General features: G+C 35.6%; 1 protein-coding gene across 2 annotated transcripts in view; it reads right to left on the reverse strand.

The window, feature by feature from the left end:
* Fbw5 (F-box and WD repeat domain containing 5) overlaps nucleotides 1-19018 on the reverse strand; it is a 120270-nt gene that overhangs the window by 16856 nt on the left and 84396 nt on the right. For both annotated transcript variants that reach the window (XM_090397235.1, XM_090397234.1), the window contains exons 7-8: nucleotides 10061-10252; nucleotides 4534-4746 (exon numbers count right to left, since the gene is read on the reverse strand). In XM_090397235.1, the coding sequence (XP_090253361.1) occupies nucleotides 4534-4746; nucleotides 10061-10252 (405 nt within the window). The remainder of the gene's footprint in view (nucleotides 1-4533; nucleotides 4747-10060; nucleotides 10253-19018) is intronic.

Consider the following 19018-nt stretch of genomic DNA (forward strand, 5'->3'; position numbering starts at 1 on the left):
AAATTTCCAAATAATGAAAATCCCGATTCCTCTTGATATTCTCTGATGCTGTAAGCTCATCCATTCCAACAAAAACTGAGATAAATTGATCTCTAAATTTTAACGCAATCATTGCATTTCCAGTAATCATGTTATAAAATTTATGCGCATTTTGAATGTATACCCCAAAAATGCGCATTGCCAATTTCTTTGGCCATCTAATTGTCTTTCGGAAGGTGGAATAGTAAGAAAGCATTTGATCAGAAAGATCAGTGCCTGACATCCCCAAATTATAATCCCTAACGATGTTTGTTTTTAATTGAAATTTACCATTCCGATTTTGCGTTTCAACCATTTCAAATTTGTGCATATTTGAAATGGAAAGAACTTCCCTCTTATACTTCCATTTGCTGCCTACAACAGGACTTCTTCTTTGCCAGACAAATTCCCCTTTCTTTAGTTTCTTCTGAATAACATCTGGGGGATGGTTTTTCCTATTATTTATCAGCGTTCCACACACGTACGATTTTCTGTCGGTAAGTGATTCCATCAGAGCTACAGAATTATAAAAATTATTCATATGCAATACATAACCCCTGTCTAAATATTCTTCCATCAAGTGGAATACAATATCATATGCATGACCTATTTTCGCTAAAGAGGATTCTTATTTTCCTGTTAAATTTTTATTTTTTTTTATCACCAGTCCATTCGATTCGCATAGTTCATAGAATTTCATGCCATATTTATGGTTTTTGTTTTTTATGTATTGCCGAAACGCCAGCCTATTGCACCACAACACCAGCGACTCATCAATACGAGATTACACTTTGTTGGCATATGAAACAAAATTCTGTCTGATAAGCCGGTTACGAGATTAGTCGTAGTGACCTTGAAGATGCAAAAAGGGCTTGGCATGTGGGAACAAACTATGCCTGAGGAGCGTGGCAGCGAACGTGTTAACTTCCTGTGTCCACCCATGGAGTTCTGATTTTTCTATCCTTGCAGACAACCTCACCATGTTCCTCTCTGGCCGAATCAATCAATGTTTTCTTCAGGATTTGCCATTGAACCTCAAAGATTTGGTTCCTGTTCTCAAACTCTTTAATTTTTTCTTGAATAATGTTTGGGTATTTTAGTCTACAGTTCACATCTGAGAGCTGCTCAACTTTTATTTGCTTTAAAACTTTCTTACATGTTCTTCTTTTCAATATGTAATTCAGTTTTATCCTGCTCACAACTAAATAGTGATCACTTCCAATTTCAAATTCTCTGTACACTCTAGTATCTTGCATGAGTGGGAAAACATCACTGTCAACAATAACATAGTCAATGAGACTTACCTTATTCCTTGCCTCTTCTCTGCATGTGAATTTATGCACATTTTTGTGTTGGAACATTGTGTTAGTAATAACCAGTCCATGTCCTGAGCAGAAATTCAACAGATATTTGCCATTATTATTAGCTTTGCTCTTTTCTCCAAATTTTTACAAAATATTTTGTATGTCTGACAGTCATTTCCTACTCTGCTATTTATATCCCCAACAAGGACCACCTTTGAATAATGTATGTCTCAATCTGTGGGACCATAGATTGAGACTTATTCGTGACATAGGCACAAATAAGTCTCATCGTCCAGTTCCCCATTCTGATATTTGTCCACATCACTCTACTTGACATTGCCTGCCATTCAAGAAGATTAGCCTCGTATTTAGTGTTGAAAACTATAGCTACTCTTTTTCTTTGATTGCCATTGCCTGAATATAGCATTTTGTATTTATTACTCAGAAAGATCTCACTAGCTTTTGTCTTTTTTTGTTTCAGACCACTATTATGTCGATGTGGTACTTATCCAATTCCTCAGCTAGTTCCGTTTCTTTGCCATTCAGGCTTCTTATGTTGATAATAATACCGATCTTGAACTCTGGTGATGTTGAGTTCAGGTGTGTTTCAGGATTTGTTCCAGTAGCTGACTTTTCGCTGTTCACCCTTGTTCTCTAATGAAAACAGCAGGATCTTGTTTAACTGGGTGACGCTCCAGCCAGCATGAAATTCTGTCATATTGTACCATTATTTTATACTGTGGTTTAAGCCAATAAGAATACAATTTGGTCAGATAAATTCCAAATTGCCAGCCCATCCTCATTCGTTCAATATCCAGGTAGATACCTAACAGATTGCACCACAAGAAGGTGAGGACTGGACATTAGATCAGAAGTCCTGGTCGGTTCTCCACATTCCTTAAAAGGCTATGTGGAGGTCTCCTCCCAGTTATACAGCTTTGACCCTTATGCACCCCATGCTGAGACCATTGCTGTTTAATTTGTACATAACTGATATAGGAAATAACCTGAAAGGAAATATTCAGTTGTTTGCTGATGATGAAATTAGGTAGAGTAATAGTTAATAAAGATGATATGGAGAGGCTTGCAGGATGATTTAAATAGGCTGTCAGCATGGGGAAAAGTTAATGGGCACCAGTTTAATAATGAGAAATGCAAAAGTTATGCATTTTGGGATAAATACATTACAAGTCGTGTATCTTATTGATGGCACTGTATTCCAGGAAACAGATGAAGTTATATATCTAGGGGTGGTGGTAGATAGAGAGTTAAAGTTTAGAGAACATATTGATAAGATAGCCCATAAGATTACTTGGCTATTAAAAAATACAATAATACTTAGAGATAAGGAAATTGTCATTCCTCTTTATAAGGCTGTGATACACCCACATCTGGATTACTGTGCTCAAGTCTGGTCCTCCTGAGTTTCTTAGGTAAGGGGAAGCAGTGGAGAAGATTCAGAAGCGAGTGACCAAGATGGTGAGTGGCCTGTGGAATGTTCCCTATGAGGATAGATTGAAGGTGTGTGGATTGCAGAAGTTGGTTGATAGGGGAAAAAGAAGGGATGTGATAGAAACATTTAAGTTGCTTAAAAGGTTTTATAGGATAGATGCAGGGGAAATATTTTAGCACTTGGCTAGAGGGACCAGAACAAGGAGTCAATCCCTGGAAGTTGATTAAAGGCGTGGTTAGTAAGGGTGTGAGGACTAGATTTTTTGCCTGGAGAGTGGTGAATGAGTGGAATGGGTTGGCAGAGTCAGACTCCATGGAAATGCCTGAATAATAATAATAATAATGGAATGCAATAGACCTGACATCACAATTATCAAGCATCGACAGGTTTGGATTATCGATATTACAGCACCCAGTGATAACAAAAAAGAACTGGAAAAATTACTAAATACCGAGATCCGGCAATCGAAGTTGGCCGAGTGTGGCTTAAACATACCAAAGTCATCCCAATAGTTATTGGTGCACTTAGTGCAATTTCAAAGAAGCTATCCAACTATTTACAGCAATTAAATATCAACAAAGTGATCCCATATGATCTACAAAAAACAGCATCACTTGGAAGTCTATATTTTATGACACTACCTGACAGACTATTCTTAGATTCTTGGGTAGAATCTGAATTGCTCTGTATCACCAATCAAATTGTTGTTTAAATGATATCTTGTTTTGATTGTGTATTAATTATGTGAATAAAATAATAGTAATAATAATAATAGTGGGTTTACAATTGTTAAGTTAGATCAGTTATAAAACTAATGTCTCCCAGATTTTTGGTAAATTAATACAGTCCTACTTAATTGAGGTTTGGGTAATGTTTCATTGTTGCTCCTTATTCCAAACACAGTCCCTCTGACTTGCAATGACTTCTGTGTAACATTTCTGTGTTTAGACAGTCATTTTGTGTCCAAAATCCATTAATTCATCTCCCAAAAGCAATATTCCACAACATGAAATAGATTATTATAACCAAAACTGATAATTATAATGCTATTAGCTGACTGAATGAATAATCCAGCAAAATATTATGAGGACAATGAATTCGTCAGTTTATTTTTCTTATCTGTATGTAGTGCTGATAAAAAATATGAATAGGAATATGGTCTTTTAAACATCTATAGCACAGACAAATATAGTTATCTTCTCTTTATGGTGCAATTATTATTATTAACATCTGACCTCCATGAAGTCAAAGGACTTGCTGCAGAAGGTCCATATTCTCTCATGCAAAAAGATCATTGAATCCTAAACCCAATCACAGTTTCTGCACCCACCAACCTCTCAGGTAATGCATTCCACCATAATTTCATCATTTTACATATTTTTCTCTCATGGAACTTCACCACAACTTCAATCAAAAAAGTTCAGGATTGTTGTATTCTCATTTTTAAAAATATCTGTTGTAAATTAGTCACCACAACATGTATTTGGCTTGACGCACTAGATTTGTAATTCATCAAGTTTACCTTCCACAATTTCTGTTAACTTTTTTCAAGTATGCCTGAGAAAATGCTGAAACTTGATACTTGCATCCATCCTATCAATACTTAAACTTGATACTTGCATCCAAAAGGCCTAAAAACACTGATTAGGTTCATCAAAAAAAGTTAATTTTATATTTACACTTTCTTAAGTACTACAACAACAATAATAATAAAAAAATATAACTACATACGTAAGCAATACTGAAAACATAACCTACCTTGCAACATACTGATCACTAACATCTAAAAATATAAAGAAGCATTCATCATTTGGAGTGTATGCTTTGTGTGATCTGAGCATGGTCCCAACTTCCTTAAGAGATACCAGATCTATTACATGGATATCAATTTCTTGTGCTATAGGTGGTGGATCAAGAGGATGTTCAATCACGTAGTTCTGTGGCCATGGGCGACTATTCACATACAAATATCTGAAATATAATGATTTTTCTTTATTATCAATATTAGCAATTATTCAGAGCATTTTTATGGAGTCCTAGGACTCACCACAAGAGACCCAAATTACCACACAATGCCAATCATGCCTCACCTTGTTCCCTGATTATTCACTGACAAACCAATCAATTTCCCCTGGCAATCAATTCCACTTGGTCATAACTCTTCAAGTTAAAAATCTAGCTGAAAACACTCCTATTAAATTTTCAGAAACTTTTTTCTTTCCTTCTGCTATGCATTGAAAAAAAACTTTATACCTACCTTATAATTTTTTAATAGCTATGTTTCTATCATATTCCCTTTCTACCTATCAACCGTATTTTGCAACCCATAAAACCTTTAATCTATCCTCAATATAAGCAGTTCAAAGACCTGATACCATTCTGGCTATCCACCTCTGAATTCTCTACTTTCTCATCATCATTCATGAAAGCCCGTTATCTAAATCCAGGCACAAAATAGTCCAGATGTGTGCCATATCAAGGTGTTATATATATATATATATATACAGAGAAACAATACAATAACTTCCTTATCCCTACTTGTGTTTCTCTATATTCTCATGATCTCTTGTGCAGTTTTTTCCCTATTTCTACAGTACCCCTAGAATTTCAACTCTCTCAACTATTGTGGTTCTTAGATCCCTAGCCTTGTTAATTTCTTAGACTGCAATCCATAAATACAATACAACATGTAAGATCTTCATTCCAAAAGCATAATAATTCACTTTGAAAAAAAATGGCAAAATATTCTCTTTGTCCACAATGTTAATCTATTCATATTCTCCTAGATTAATTTACTGCCGTCCTCTCCAGCTTAACATTATCAGCAAAAACTCTAGATAGAGGTCTGTGGCATATCACTGGTCACCTACCTTCACCTAGGCAGATTTACATACTACTCTCTAATGCCTATCCATTAGCCACCCTCTTATACATGTCACTAGCTTTGTATCCATCCTCACTTACTCCAGTTTACAAAATAGCCTTCTGTGCAGTATCCTTCCAGCTCTGCAAAATCCAGCATTATCCTGATGTAATTTCCCCATCTAACTTATTTTATTAAGAAAAGTGAGTAATTCACTAAGGCAAGATTGCTTCTGCAGAAATTTATACTTTGCCCATAGGATATGTAATATTCATATTTGCCCATTCTTATAAATTAAATTCAAGCCTTAGTTGAACTTTTCCAATGCATTTTAGCCACCATTTCAGAGATACTATAATTTGCCACTCTGTCTTGGATCCTCCTTTATGTAATGAGCCTATACTGCCTTCTCTTCATTTCTTTTAAGATCCTTGTAATGCTTAAATTAAACACTACCACTATCGGGTGGTGTTTAATAAGAGAATGTGTAAATATTAAAATAATTGTGAAAGAAGAATGTTGTTTCAACAGACAACTATTCTTTCACACTCTCTTAATACATGCTCAGATATATTATCTAATCCCACTGCTATGCTGTGTACACAATGAGATTTTGCAACATCCTAAGCGCCTCCAGTTTATTTACTTCTATTCTCATAGCTACTCCCATCACATCAGTCATTGTTATTAACACCTGGATGATATATTGTGACAAAATGCTATCACCTTCATATTCATTATAATTATCTTTTCATAATCATTCTTCCTTTTACTTGCTGTGTATTGAAAATTTTTTCTGGGATTCCTTTTGGCCTTTGAAGGCAAAGGCCAAAAGGAATATCATTGTGTGAACTTTGCAGTTTACACAATGATATTTCTCATCCATTTAAATGATATGTGGTCTCTTTATAATTCTAAGAATGCAACCAGGTATTACTTTCTTGATGATTTTATGTGCAGCTATTGTCTTTCCTTTTTGCAGTTTATGCCATGGTACTTCTAAATTAAAAACTGTGGAAGACCACATGGCTGGCTGGCCACCTCCCTAAGACATTACATTTACTCTCCCAATTAAGGATAGAGTGGCCACTTAAGTTATGGATAAATCCTCTGATGGTATTGCTAATACTCTCAATTCCTAGATCTTACATCACACTGCTGTTTTAGGCAATTATTCCTCCGTCACTTCCATTTCCATTAACAGTGGTATACTGTTAATGGAAATATATGACAACCAAATGCTTAATAATATTGTATTGTGGAAATTTATTGTTTAGTCAAACAATTTTTGTATTTAGAAAGAAGCATTCTAGGAGATATCAAATTTTTGTATTTAGAAAGATGCATTCTAGGAGATATCAAATTTTTGACTAGATTGTGTAGACCACCCACATTATGCAATATTCATGAGAGGGAGATAAAATTCTGTTTATTCTTGCTATGAGAGGTTTATTAAATAGTTCCATCCTCTTAATTCAATGTGGTCTTGTAGTCAATTGCAGGGATGAGTGAAGAGATATCCCAGGCAGAGAAAGCCAACTCAAGGTGGTTAACTCAGATAAGGCTAACCACCTGGGTATCAGTCATCTTTGTGCCTTAGTTTCAATTGGTTGTTCATCTATATGAGATTGGTGAAAAAAAAAACAACATAAAAACTGATAGCTTTTGGTATATGATGATATAAAAGGGCCAAGGCCTTTTCTCTCTCTCTCATACTATCTGTCTTTTCTTTTTCCTATCACTATCAGGCTCTCTTGCACTCCTATACTAACTACTGTAGGTCTATGACAAGCATCCCTTTATTACCTTAAATAAAGATCGAAATCGGTCTGGGTAGTGACCTTTCCCATAATGCATAACATTATACATGTTCGTAAGGATATGTGCTTTGCATTATGGAATACTAAGGCAAGTGACGTGAAGTTACTACAATCTATCTGGGAAAACAGGCAACTTCTTTCACAATAACCATTTCTTTTTTAAGGTTACACAGTGGTCAGCATTCACTGTGAAGAATTTACGGAGACAAAAATACATGTTGGAGTAATTAATTATAATCGTGATTATAATCATATCCCCTCTTTTTCACATAACAGTCAACTTTTGCAACCAGAAGCCTTCAAATCTGTCATCATAAAAAGCATTCACAGACTACTCAATATCTTTTTTCACTTGCTTCTGGATCCTTTCTACCACTCCCCTGTCCCCAAAACAGTTGTCCAGATATGGTTTTTGACCTCCAGATACGGCCATATCAAGACCTTATAAATTGGAATGACACCTTTATCTCTGCTTCTTTATGTCCTTCAGTAACCAAGTAACCTAGTTACCTTGACCAACTTAGCAATATTTCCTCTGAACTTTAACTCTCTCTGCTACCATCCCCATTCCTAGCTTCAATTTCATGGAGTACAATTTCGTCAATGTGGTGCATAGCTTTTAATCTTTTTATCCCAAAATGCATGTTTACACTTTTCCACGTAAACCAGTATCCCTTCATCTTTTGTTCATACTGTCAGCTTATTTAAATCATCTCACAAGCTCTCTACATAGCACTGATTACCAAACCAGTTTTGCATTATCAGCAAAACTGAATATTTCCTTTCAAATCATTTCCTATATCGTTTATGGACAAATTAAACAGTACTTATCCTAGCATGGAGTATTTTGGCACACTTCTGGTCACTTTCTCCTGGATTCTACTTCTCCATATACTACAGTTTGGTATTAGTCCATTAATTAACTATCCTCATATTCTTATTGCCATTCCTAAATTACTGATCGGTCTAGAATTTGCTATGACAGTCTTGGAACTTCCTTTATGTCATGGAACCATTTGGCCCTTTTTCCACTGCCTTGGAACTTTACCATGGGTTGGAGAAGAGCAAAATAATTACTGTTAAACTTAACAGGCTAGTTGGAAACAATGCCAATCCTTATGCATTGTCATTCTCTACAAGCTGATATTCCATCAAATTCCATGGTCATATTTACATTGAGATTCTGTAATATCCCAAGTACTTCCAGTTCCAATAACTTTTTCCCCAAGAACCATGTGCAACCATGTGTGTGTAACCAAATCTGTTGCACACGAGTGCTGTGTGTAAACAAATGGTTATCGATTGTGAAAAATTTATGGAGAGACAAACACATGGAGTAATTACTTTATTTATAATTATGAAAATAATACTAGACGTTTCAACTTCTGTATTGAGGTCATCATCAGGAAATCATAATACATATGCACTGCACACAACAGAAGCTACACAACACTACACAAAAGTAAGGTAAATCTAAATGCTTTATTAATCATTTATCCTAGCCTGACCTCTGCGGAAGAAAAAAAACAAAAAACGCAAATATAAATTAACAAATTAAGTATAATAATATACAACTGGTAAAAGAAAAATAAATAAAATTAAAAAGTTTCATAGTGGAACTACATTAAACATTTCTACAGTCCTCTTATATTAATGTTTTCTCATGTTGGGGGTTCTGAACATGATGGTAGAACTCCAACACAAGAAAACCAAGAAATACCTGCTTCTGTTTGAAACCAATTCAAGCAACTAGTACTTACTTATCCTTTTTTTTTACGTTGTTTAGAAAACAAAACAAATTATCAAAGAAGAAGTCATAAGGCTTCATTTCGACAATATAACATAAACAGCAATATGGGAGATTAAAGATCCAACCTTATTTCAAAACTGAAATAGGTAGAAACTTTTCAAAAATTTGATCAAAGAGCTTAAGAGAATACAATATTTGGCATCAGACAAGATGCCATATGTTAAAGGAAATATACAGACACTGCTTAGGCATCTGTATATTTACCTTTTATTAATGCATTTGATAAAGGTTTCACTGGCCTGACAGCTGTTTCAAACTGGTTGATTCTCTTCAGAGACAGGCAGAAACCTTCCTTCAGTACCAAAGCAATCCTATGTCAGAGAGTTGTATTTTTTATAAATGAACTCTTGGTCAGTACACAACAGTAAATATAAAAGAAGGATACATAAGGCTTCATTTTGGTAATGTAAAATAAATAAATTTACAAAATAAGGTTGAATCTTTAATATGATGTGAAAGATTTGCATAATAGGCGACTCAGCTAATTAATGGAGCTGAGTCGCCACTTCTTGCTGCATGTTTATTATTATTATTTCATGGGCACTTCCACAGAGAATGAAGACTCATTGTGGGAGAGCCACACTATCCACACAATATCCATCATACTTCCCCTTGAATCCATTAACAAAGTACTCACAACTGACTCTGGCATCCCATTCCATTCATTCATTCACTCACCACGCTCCAAGTGCCAAATCTTTCACATCATGTTAATGTGTGTTAAATAGAAGTAAAAAATGTTCTATAAGCATGTATTAAACAGATTCAGCAACAATAACTATTATATCATACCTGTGGTCAGGTGATAATCCCATACCAATAATATGGCCATGTAAATCAATGATGTGATCAACATTATCAAAATAACGCATTATAGTCTGTTCATCCTGCCAGTTTGGTGATGCACTGGAAGCCTGTAGTCTCTCTTGACGTTCAGCAATACGCTGAGAAAGATTTGGTGTTACCGTTACTCTTTCTGCAAACCTGAAATCAAGCAAACATCAGTTTTAGAAACAGATTTTGAATGTATGTAAGTTATGAGAAAACACTTAATAATAATAGAAGACATTCAGTTATATTTAATGATCTAACAATCACAGTCAACTCTCACATCCACTAAAAAACCTCCAAGAGTTTGTTACAGTGATGAGAAATAACTTACCAAGTTTAATATATATAGAACATAAACTGAGTTCCATCTACATTAGCCAATAGCAGAGAAGGAAAAAAATTATCTTATTTCCAGGAAATCACCCAGATCACTACCTAAAAAAGCAGCAACATATTAACATTTGTAGTTACCAAGAACTTTGTAGAGCTGAGATAGACTGCAAAACACTAAGATGTCATACTGCTATTGTCCTAATTAAGTTGTTCATAGAATGAAAGTCCTCAGCAGTGCTACCCAAAGAAGTTCAGTGAACATGTTACACAAATCTTCATTCCTGTTAGTCCATACTCTTCACATTTGTGACAATCTTCTGGGTAGTTATCACCACTTTGCAACGTGTCCACTGAACTTTTTGTCAATTACTTCACAATTCTTTGCTTCATCTAGCATAATCCTATCAAGTAGAATACCTGCCAATTATCTCTGAAGGCCCAAATTTTAAATCATTATACATAGTAATATATATATTACTTCATTATTAAATAGGCTGGTAAGGTGGTAAACTGATATCCGTATTCATCTTATCACCTTTCCAGTCTATTTAATAATGAACTATTTCAAGCAACTGCATATCTTCTCCACATATATAAAAAAGTATCTACACTATCTTCAACATCAAGATTGAATAGAAATAGCTTCAATACTAAGCCTTACCAACCTTCTTCCTTCATACTGCTCTTTTATAAAAAATTCTTTGATATATCACTGAACATTTTGCTGAAACTTAAAATATCAACTTGTCATGGAACAACAACTTGCCAAATGCCACTGCAAAATCCAGAAACATCACAGTACGCATATCCCAGTCATAGTTGGTGTAGAGGAGGAAGGTAGTTGTGGTGGATGGATTGGTGGAGACAGAGAATTGTAGAGCAGGAGCCCTCCCTTGATGAGTCTTTGAACTCCCTGGAGGTGTTAAGTAATAATAATAATATTCTTCCTGTACTTTGATTTCGGAAGACATTCAATAATAAAGTGGTATGTTTTTTTTTTTTTTTTTTTTTTTTTAAAAAGCCGGCCTGGTTGGCCGAGTAGTTAGCGTATCTGCTGTCTAGCCAAAAGGCTGCGGGTTCGAATTCAGCCATGGGCATGGATTTTTACAGACAATCGCTAACTATGTTTGCGATTGTCTGTAAAAATACTAGTAGTGGTGATGGGCAGTAGATGGAGTTGGCATAGTTGCGGCTCATTGTAGTTGGTGGATTGAGTGGTGGAGACAGAGATTGTAGAGTAGGTGCCCTCCCTTAACGAGTCTTTCAACTCCCTGGAGATGCCACATAATAATAATATCAACACATTCATTTTTTCGCCAGTAAGCTGTTCAGTTTAAAACTACTATGCCATTACTGTTGCGAGGATTGATAATAATATCTAATTTTACACATTTCAAGTTAGTTATTATGGCATTAGTCAGATTGCTACTGAGTAGTTTTATATTATTTAGAATGTTTCCTACTGTATTTCATTGGCTACTGGTAAGGAGGAATTTTAGACCTCTTTCAATGGTAGTGTTATAACGTCATAGAAGTAAATTTTTACTTAATATGGTTTAACTCCTTTACTTGACTATCTCTTGAATAATTTGTCCTATCTCAGCAGCACCTATAATGTGTCTGTCTTTGTCTTACTATTATATACTTCAGCCCCTCAGATTATCACATGTACGAGTCTGATCTACAAAGAGATTGTCTCAAGGTTAAGCCAACTCCTTAGTAACAAAGCTTCTGAAGTTAATTTCTCTTAAGGTTCTGGGAAAATTTATTTGTTCCACTGCACCACCCAGAACCCTTAGATTGGAAAAACTTCTCAGTCAAGAAGTGAACCTTCAGATATGCATGTGGTTAATCTAATCTATTTCTATACTAAGTTAACAATTATCAATACCTTCTATAATCAACCATGTTTGCAGTTGTGGTCTTATCTCCCGCTTAGATCCGAATAATTTATGAGTGGTGCATCGGATTCTTAGACACAGGCAACCAAATTAATAAGAGCAAAAGGTTTATTTAACATAATGATCATCATACAGAATAAAGAACTTTCAATTATCACTGTACTACTAGATTACAAAGTAAAATTAATCAATATACATCACACAGTAATTAATACTACAAAAACATTATGTTCAAAGATTCAAAGCTCGCATTCTTAGATTACAAAACCAATAATGACCTTCAGGTGTTAATCAGGCTGTCTGGATTAGACATCTCTACAGCTCTTAAACATAGCTAGCAATCAACACAAGTACAATTATAGTACATAGCACATATTGCTCACCGACTACGATTAAAATATCACAGTTCTGTCTTAATTTTAGATAGAGTCTATTTTCTGGGAGTTGCCGTTGCTTCGAAAATCCACTATTCTTTCATCGTAAGGCTTGGAATCAGTGATCATGACCCGGCACCTCTGACTTCTGCCACTGAGAGAGAACAGAGACTCCAGACAAAAAGTCTCCTGGGGGGGGGGGGGGTTCTCAGCCCTTTTATATCAACCCCTACCAGGACTCCTTGTAACCCTAAATTTTCACCCGATATGTTATTCCTCTGCACTCGTGGGTCTTGCCTTTTCATAGCGTCTTCCCCAAAAACTTAGGTCGCCACGTGCCGTATGTGCACGTGACCGCTTGAGGCAACTTACTAATCCGGTGTCTTGCCCATGTACTCTGACCTTATAATCTCAGTTGGTTATATGCAATTTACACAGTAATTCTTTTATATCAATTCTAACAGAAAATATGTATATAACAAATTCACTGTCTAACATACAATTTAGTAGGTATTTTACACTGGAATATTTACAAGTTTTACACTAATTATGGTATCCAATATTTGTAAGGCTATACACAACTTATACTAAAATACAAGCATATCCTTTTAGGGTTTTAACTTGTCAAATTATGAATGAAACATTCCTTAGCAAATTTTATTCATTCACAATTTAACAGTAGATAATGACACCGTGTAGTTTGGACCTTTCTGAAGAGGTAAGAAACTGCCATGGTGAGGGTGTGACTACAGTTAATAAGAGCACATTTGGGACTCAGTGAAAAAATTTTTTGCTCATGCTTCAAGTCTTTTTTTTTTTTCGTTATTAGCTTATTCAAGATATATATCTATGTTTGACATCTATACTTGCTAAATTTTATAATAATGTTACAGTTGAGTTAAATAGGAGAATGGATATAGTATAGAAGGCTGTTACATAAAATAGAGGATATAGGATTGGATTATGAGCTATTAGTTTGGATTAAAGGATGGCTTAAATTAAACTTGCCAAGAAATTATAATCTTGTTTAATCCTTTATTCAAGTGTAAACAAGCAAAGTTCTGCAAGTGAAGTATCTTTATGACTAGATAACTTCTATATAGAGGCTGATGACTTCACATTGATTAAGTATCCCATAAAAGGATGGCTGATTGACCAATATCAAAGTGGCATATGGAGGATGTGAATCTGCAAGATTTAAGGTGATCGTGATGTACATCAGGGATCAGTCCTTTAATTCACTGTTATTCAATCTTTATGATAATTTTGAGAATGATATGACAGGAAACATACAGCTATTTACTGATGACACAAAAATAGGCAGGATAATCAGGAATGCAACTGACATGCAGATGAAAATGGCTATCAGTTCAATATTAGTGAAGTTATGCACTTATGTTGAGATATTCAATGGCATATAATATTGTTGGTCCGCGCGGTTAGCCTAGTGGCTTTGCGCTTCGCAACCATATGCCTGGGGAAGGAGTGTCCTAGGTTCGATTCCCGTCGGAGACGTGAGGAGCTAAAGGATGTTCCTCAGCCATAGCCAAGTTAGCCGGTCTTGGGTGCGGGCAGTAGGGTTTTTTCCCGCCAGTTTATCTGGTGTTTTTCATCCCGTAAGCAGGCAAACCGGCCCCGTGAAAACACAGGAATAAGCCAAGAATACCTTGAGGCATAGGAGTGACCATTCTATCCTCGTATTTCGGTTACGAAATCCAAGCATGCTTGGAAGGTTGTGGGCCTTAAAGGCCTGTTAAAGCCATTGGGATAGATAGATAGATAAATAATATTGTTGGGTTTATGCATAAACTGATCAAGTTAGAGATCTTGGAGTTTAGTAGATAAGTTGATGTTGGTTGGCAGCTTTCTGACCAGATGTATACTACATGTGAGGGTGGACGGTTTCTTGTCTTCTCACTATGCAACTAATGCCAAGGTTCCGCAAGGTTCTGATCTCTCAGGTTAGGTTAGGCAAAGCAAAGTCCAAATGCATTCCAAGGGTTAGAATGTTAAATAAGGTAGGTGTGAAATGGATGAATGAAGAGATTAAGCATGTGATACAGAGGAAAAAGGCATTATGGGGCAAACATAAGAGAAGTGGTAGTAATAATAAATTTCTTGAGGATTACAAAGAACAGGCAAGGAAGGCGACTTGGTTGGTAAGGTTACCAAAAGTGAAGTGCGTGAGCAGCAGTTAGCTAATGAAGCCAAAAAGAATCTTAGGAAGCTCATTCGATATGAAGCAAACAAAAAAAAGAAAAAAAAGAAAAACGATTATGGAAAAATGACATTGACTGAATAAAATGGTATAAGAACAACAGTTGCAGGATATAATTGAGATATTTAATGAACAATTCATAAAGGTCTTTCATTCTTGTGAATGTAACATCACGGAGAGTTTGAGAACGATAACGAGGAGATACTGACTAAGTGAGCAAAAGGTATACAGGGAATTCAGAAAACTTGATGTTAATAAGGCTGTGGGACTTGATAATATAATCACTATGTATTTTGAAGGAATGTGCCAGGGAGTTGACATGTTTAATATGAATCTTGCAATGGATCAAGTTCCATGAAAGGAAGGCAAGATTGCGCTGCTTCATAAGGGAAGTGACAGAACTCAAGCATCAAATTACAGGCCTATCTATGTGTCAGTTGTTGTGGATAAAGTGTTGGAGAGGCTAGTGAGAACCAAAATCGAGAATTGGACAGATAACTATGGTATTATCTTTGATGGACAGCATGGATTTGCTAAAGGGAGGTAATGTTTTAATAATCTACTTATTTATTACAATAAGGTGAAGGCTTCAGTGGACAAAGGAGATGGATACACAGTAGAATACTTAGATTTACCAAAGGCTTTTGATATACTACCGCATGATAAGTTGATAGTCACACTAGAGTGGATGCCGTTGGATATTAGACTAGTGCATTGGATCGGAGATTGGCAATCTGATAGGTATTAGCAAGCTGTGTATGGGGGTAGCAATATCCCAGAAGAGGAAAGTCACTAGTGGTGTGCCTCTGGGGTCTGTTTCAGAGCCTAAAACAGACCCCCTGAGATTTTGATGCTTAACCTGTATGTCAATGATATTGGGAAAGATTTAAATTGGGACATTCAGCTGTTTGCAAATGATGCCACGTTTGGATGAACTATGAGGAATAGAGGAATTTTGTGGCCTTACAAGAAGACTTGAATAGACTGAGAGAATGGGCACAGGAGGAGGGAATCAGTTCAATGTTGCAAAATGGAAGGTTTTAAAATTTGGGAAAAAAAGATGGGATGCAGAATTTATACTTGGCTAATCTCTTATATTATTGGAAGTGGAGGAAATAAGAGATCTTGGAGTATGGATAAGGATCTAAAATTTAGAGGATATATTGCCAATAGTGTGAGGATAACAATGAATTCTGGCAATGACGCTGACACTAATTTATAGAAGTAAGACAATTCTGGTTCTTCCATTGTACAGTATAAGATAAGGCTATGATTAGGCCACATAAGGACTACTGTGAATGGATTTGGCCATCTGGTTTTCAAAAGGATGAAGAGATGTTGGAGAGGGTCTAGAGGTAATTCACTAAAATAGTTTCTGATCTCTGGAATATCGAATATGAAGACAATGCAATTCATAAAGTCTACTGGATAGGAGGAAGAGGAGTGATCTGATAGAGATGTGCAAGTTGGTTAGGGATTGTTATAAGATCAACATTGAAGAGGTTTTTCATAAAATGTGGGAGATTGGGGGAAAACAAGAGATTATATCTGGAAGCTATATAAGGAAGGCGTGAGAAGCAGGATTTTTGCACGGGAGTTGTGAACGATTGGAATGCATTGGATGAGAACATGGTGTCCTGAGCTGTGTAAATCAGTGCTTCCCAAACTTATGGATGTCAAGGCCCCCTTTGGAAAAATTAAAAGATTTCACCCCCCTCCCCATCGGAAAAAAAATCCTAACACAGACATATATTATTTTAATATTTATTGTATTTATATTCAATACAAAATATGCACACCAAGCGTATTTCTTTCCGTGCATCGGCGCACCTGTCTACACTAGCAATGAAACATTAAATCGTGAAAAATCTGGCAGTTTTAAATGAGCGCAAGATTTTGCATTTGCAAGCTTTTCTGTGCTTCTTTTCAATACTCATTTAAAAAATTTATGGAATTTACAACCGTGTTAAAAAACCTTTTTATTATCCTCTTAAAGGGATAATAAAAAAATTTTTTTTAACACGGTTGTAAATTCCATAAATTTTTAAAATGAATGCTGATCACCGTGTAACTCTACAAGAAAGGATTCTTTTCAATACCTTTGAAATGAAACTTATATGAATAAGCAAATATTTATTAATATTCATTAAGCGCCGAAATATGCAAGGAGCAAAATTTGTGAACCAATGTGTAATTTACTTAGTCTTAAAACATTTTAAATTTGTTTTCATTATTTCACGGCCCTCCTCTACAAAACTAACGGCCCACAGTTTGGGAAGCGCAGGTGTAAATGACAAAAGGGACCTTCTAGATGAGTCAATGACTCCATGTGGTCGTAGGAGGATGATAATAATAATAATAATTACCAAGTTTCTAACTTGGTAATTATTATTATTATTATTATTATTTTGTAAAGTCCACTAGCTGTGGACTTTACAAAATCATTATGTGAGACCACCATAACATGTGTAGCCTAATCAGGGTCTTGATTAGGCCACATATGGACTACTCTGCACAGATTTGGTAACTTGGTATTCAAAAGGATGAAGACATGTTGGAAAGGGTCCAGAGGTGACTGGCAAATTAGTTTCTGATCTGTGGAATGTTGAATAAGAGGAAAGATTGAGAAGATGCAATTTGCAGAGTTTGGTGGATAGGAGAAGAAGGGGTGATATGATAGAGACATAAGTTGGTAAGGGGTTGTTATAGGATCAATGTTGAAGAGGTTTTTCATAAAATGGTGGGAGATCAAGGAAGAACAAGAAATCATCCCTTGAAGCTGTATAAGAAGGGTGTAAACAAGGGAGAGAGAAGCAGGTTTTTTTTTGCATGCAGAGTTATGAATGATTGGAATGCCTTGCCTGAGAGTGTGGTGTCTGCAGGGAATTTGAATGTGTTTAAGATGCAGTATGATGAGCTGTGTGTATGACAAAGTGACCTCCTAGATGAATCTTTGGCTCTATGGGATCTTAGGATAATAATAAACACACAAACATCGTCTCCTCACTTCCAAAAATGTAGGATTTCTGTTTAACTCAGGGCATTATTTCACCTCTGAAGAGCTGTGGACTTTATACAAATCACAAATCAGCTCAACTATTAAATACGGCTCTTGTATTTGAGAGTGATGTTCCCAAGAGTTTCCTTAAAATTGACTCAATACAGAGGAGGGCAACCAGATGTCTGGTTTCTACAATACATCTCTTTCATAAATATTTCCATGGTAAATGCTCATATGAATAACAATAATTCTTCCACTCTACTAAATCCATTGAAACACATGCAGAGGCCACCCAACATCCCATCACAATTTAACTGAAAACTCACAGAACAAGTTTTTTCCCTCCTCCATACCTGCTACTGTATTATGAAACAGATTATTAGCTTTGCTCTTTTCTCCAAATTTTCCCAAATATTTTGGAAAAATTTGGGAAAAATTTACAGAAAAGAGCAAAGCTAATAATAATGGCAAATACCTGTTGGACTTCTGCTCAGAATATGGACTGGCTATTACTAACACAATGTTTCAACATAAAAATGTGCATAAATTCACATGAGAGAAGAGGCAAGGAATAAGATAAGTCTCATTTACTATGTTATTGTTGACAGTGATGTTTTCCCACTTGTGCAAGACACTAGAGTGTACAGAGGATTTGAAATTGGAAGTGATCACTATTTAGTTGTGAGCAGGATAAAACTGAATTACATATTGAAAAGAAGAACACATAAGAAAGTTTTAAAGCAAATAAAAGTTGAGCAGCTCTCAGATGTGAACTGTAGACTAAAATACCCAAACATTATTCAAGAAAAAATTAAAGAGTTTGAGAACAGGAACCAAATCTTTGACGTTCAGTGGCAAATACTGAAGAAAACATTGATTGATTCAGCCAGAGGAACATGGTGAGGTTGTCTGCAAGGATAAAAAAATCAGAAGTCCATGGTGGACACAGGAAGTTAAAGAGGCAGTGAAGGAAAAGAGGAAAACATATCGAAAGTTCCTGACAAATTAGTCAGCTTGTGCTCTTAGAGAATACAGAGACAAATGTAAGAAAGCTAACACTGTGTAAAACTAGCTAATCAAAAGTCATGGGAA

Source organism: Typopeltis vanoorti, chromosome 8 (assembly GCF_054136105.1).
Source record: "Typopeltis vanoorti isolate ZY-2024b chromosome 8, IOZ_Tvanoo_1.0, whole genome shotgun sequence".
Lineage (NCBI taxonomy): Eukaryota > Metazoa > Arthropoda > Arachnida > Uropygi > Thelyphonidae > Typopeltis > Typopeltis vanoorti.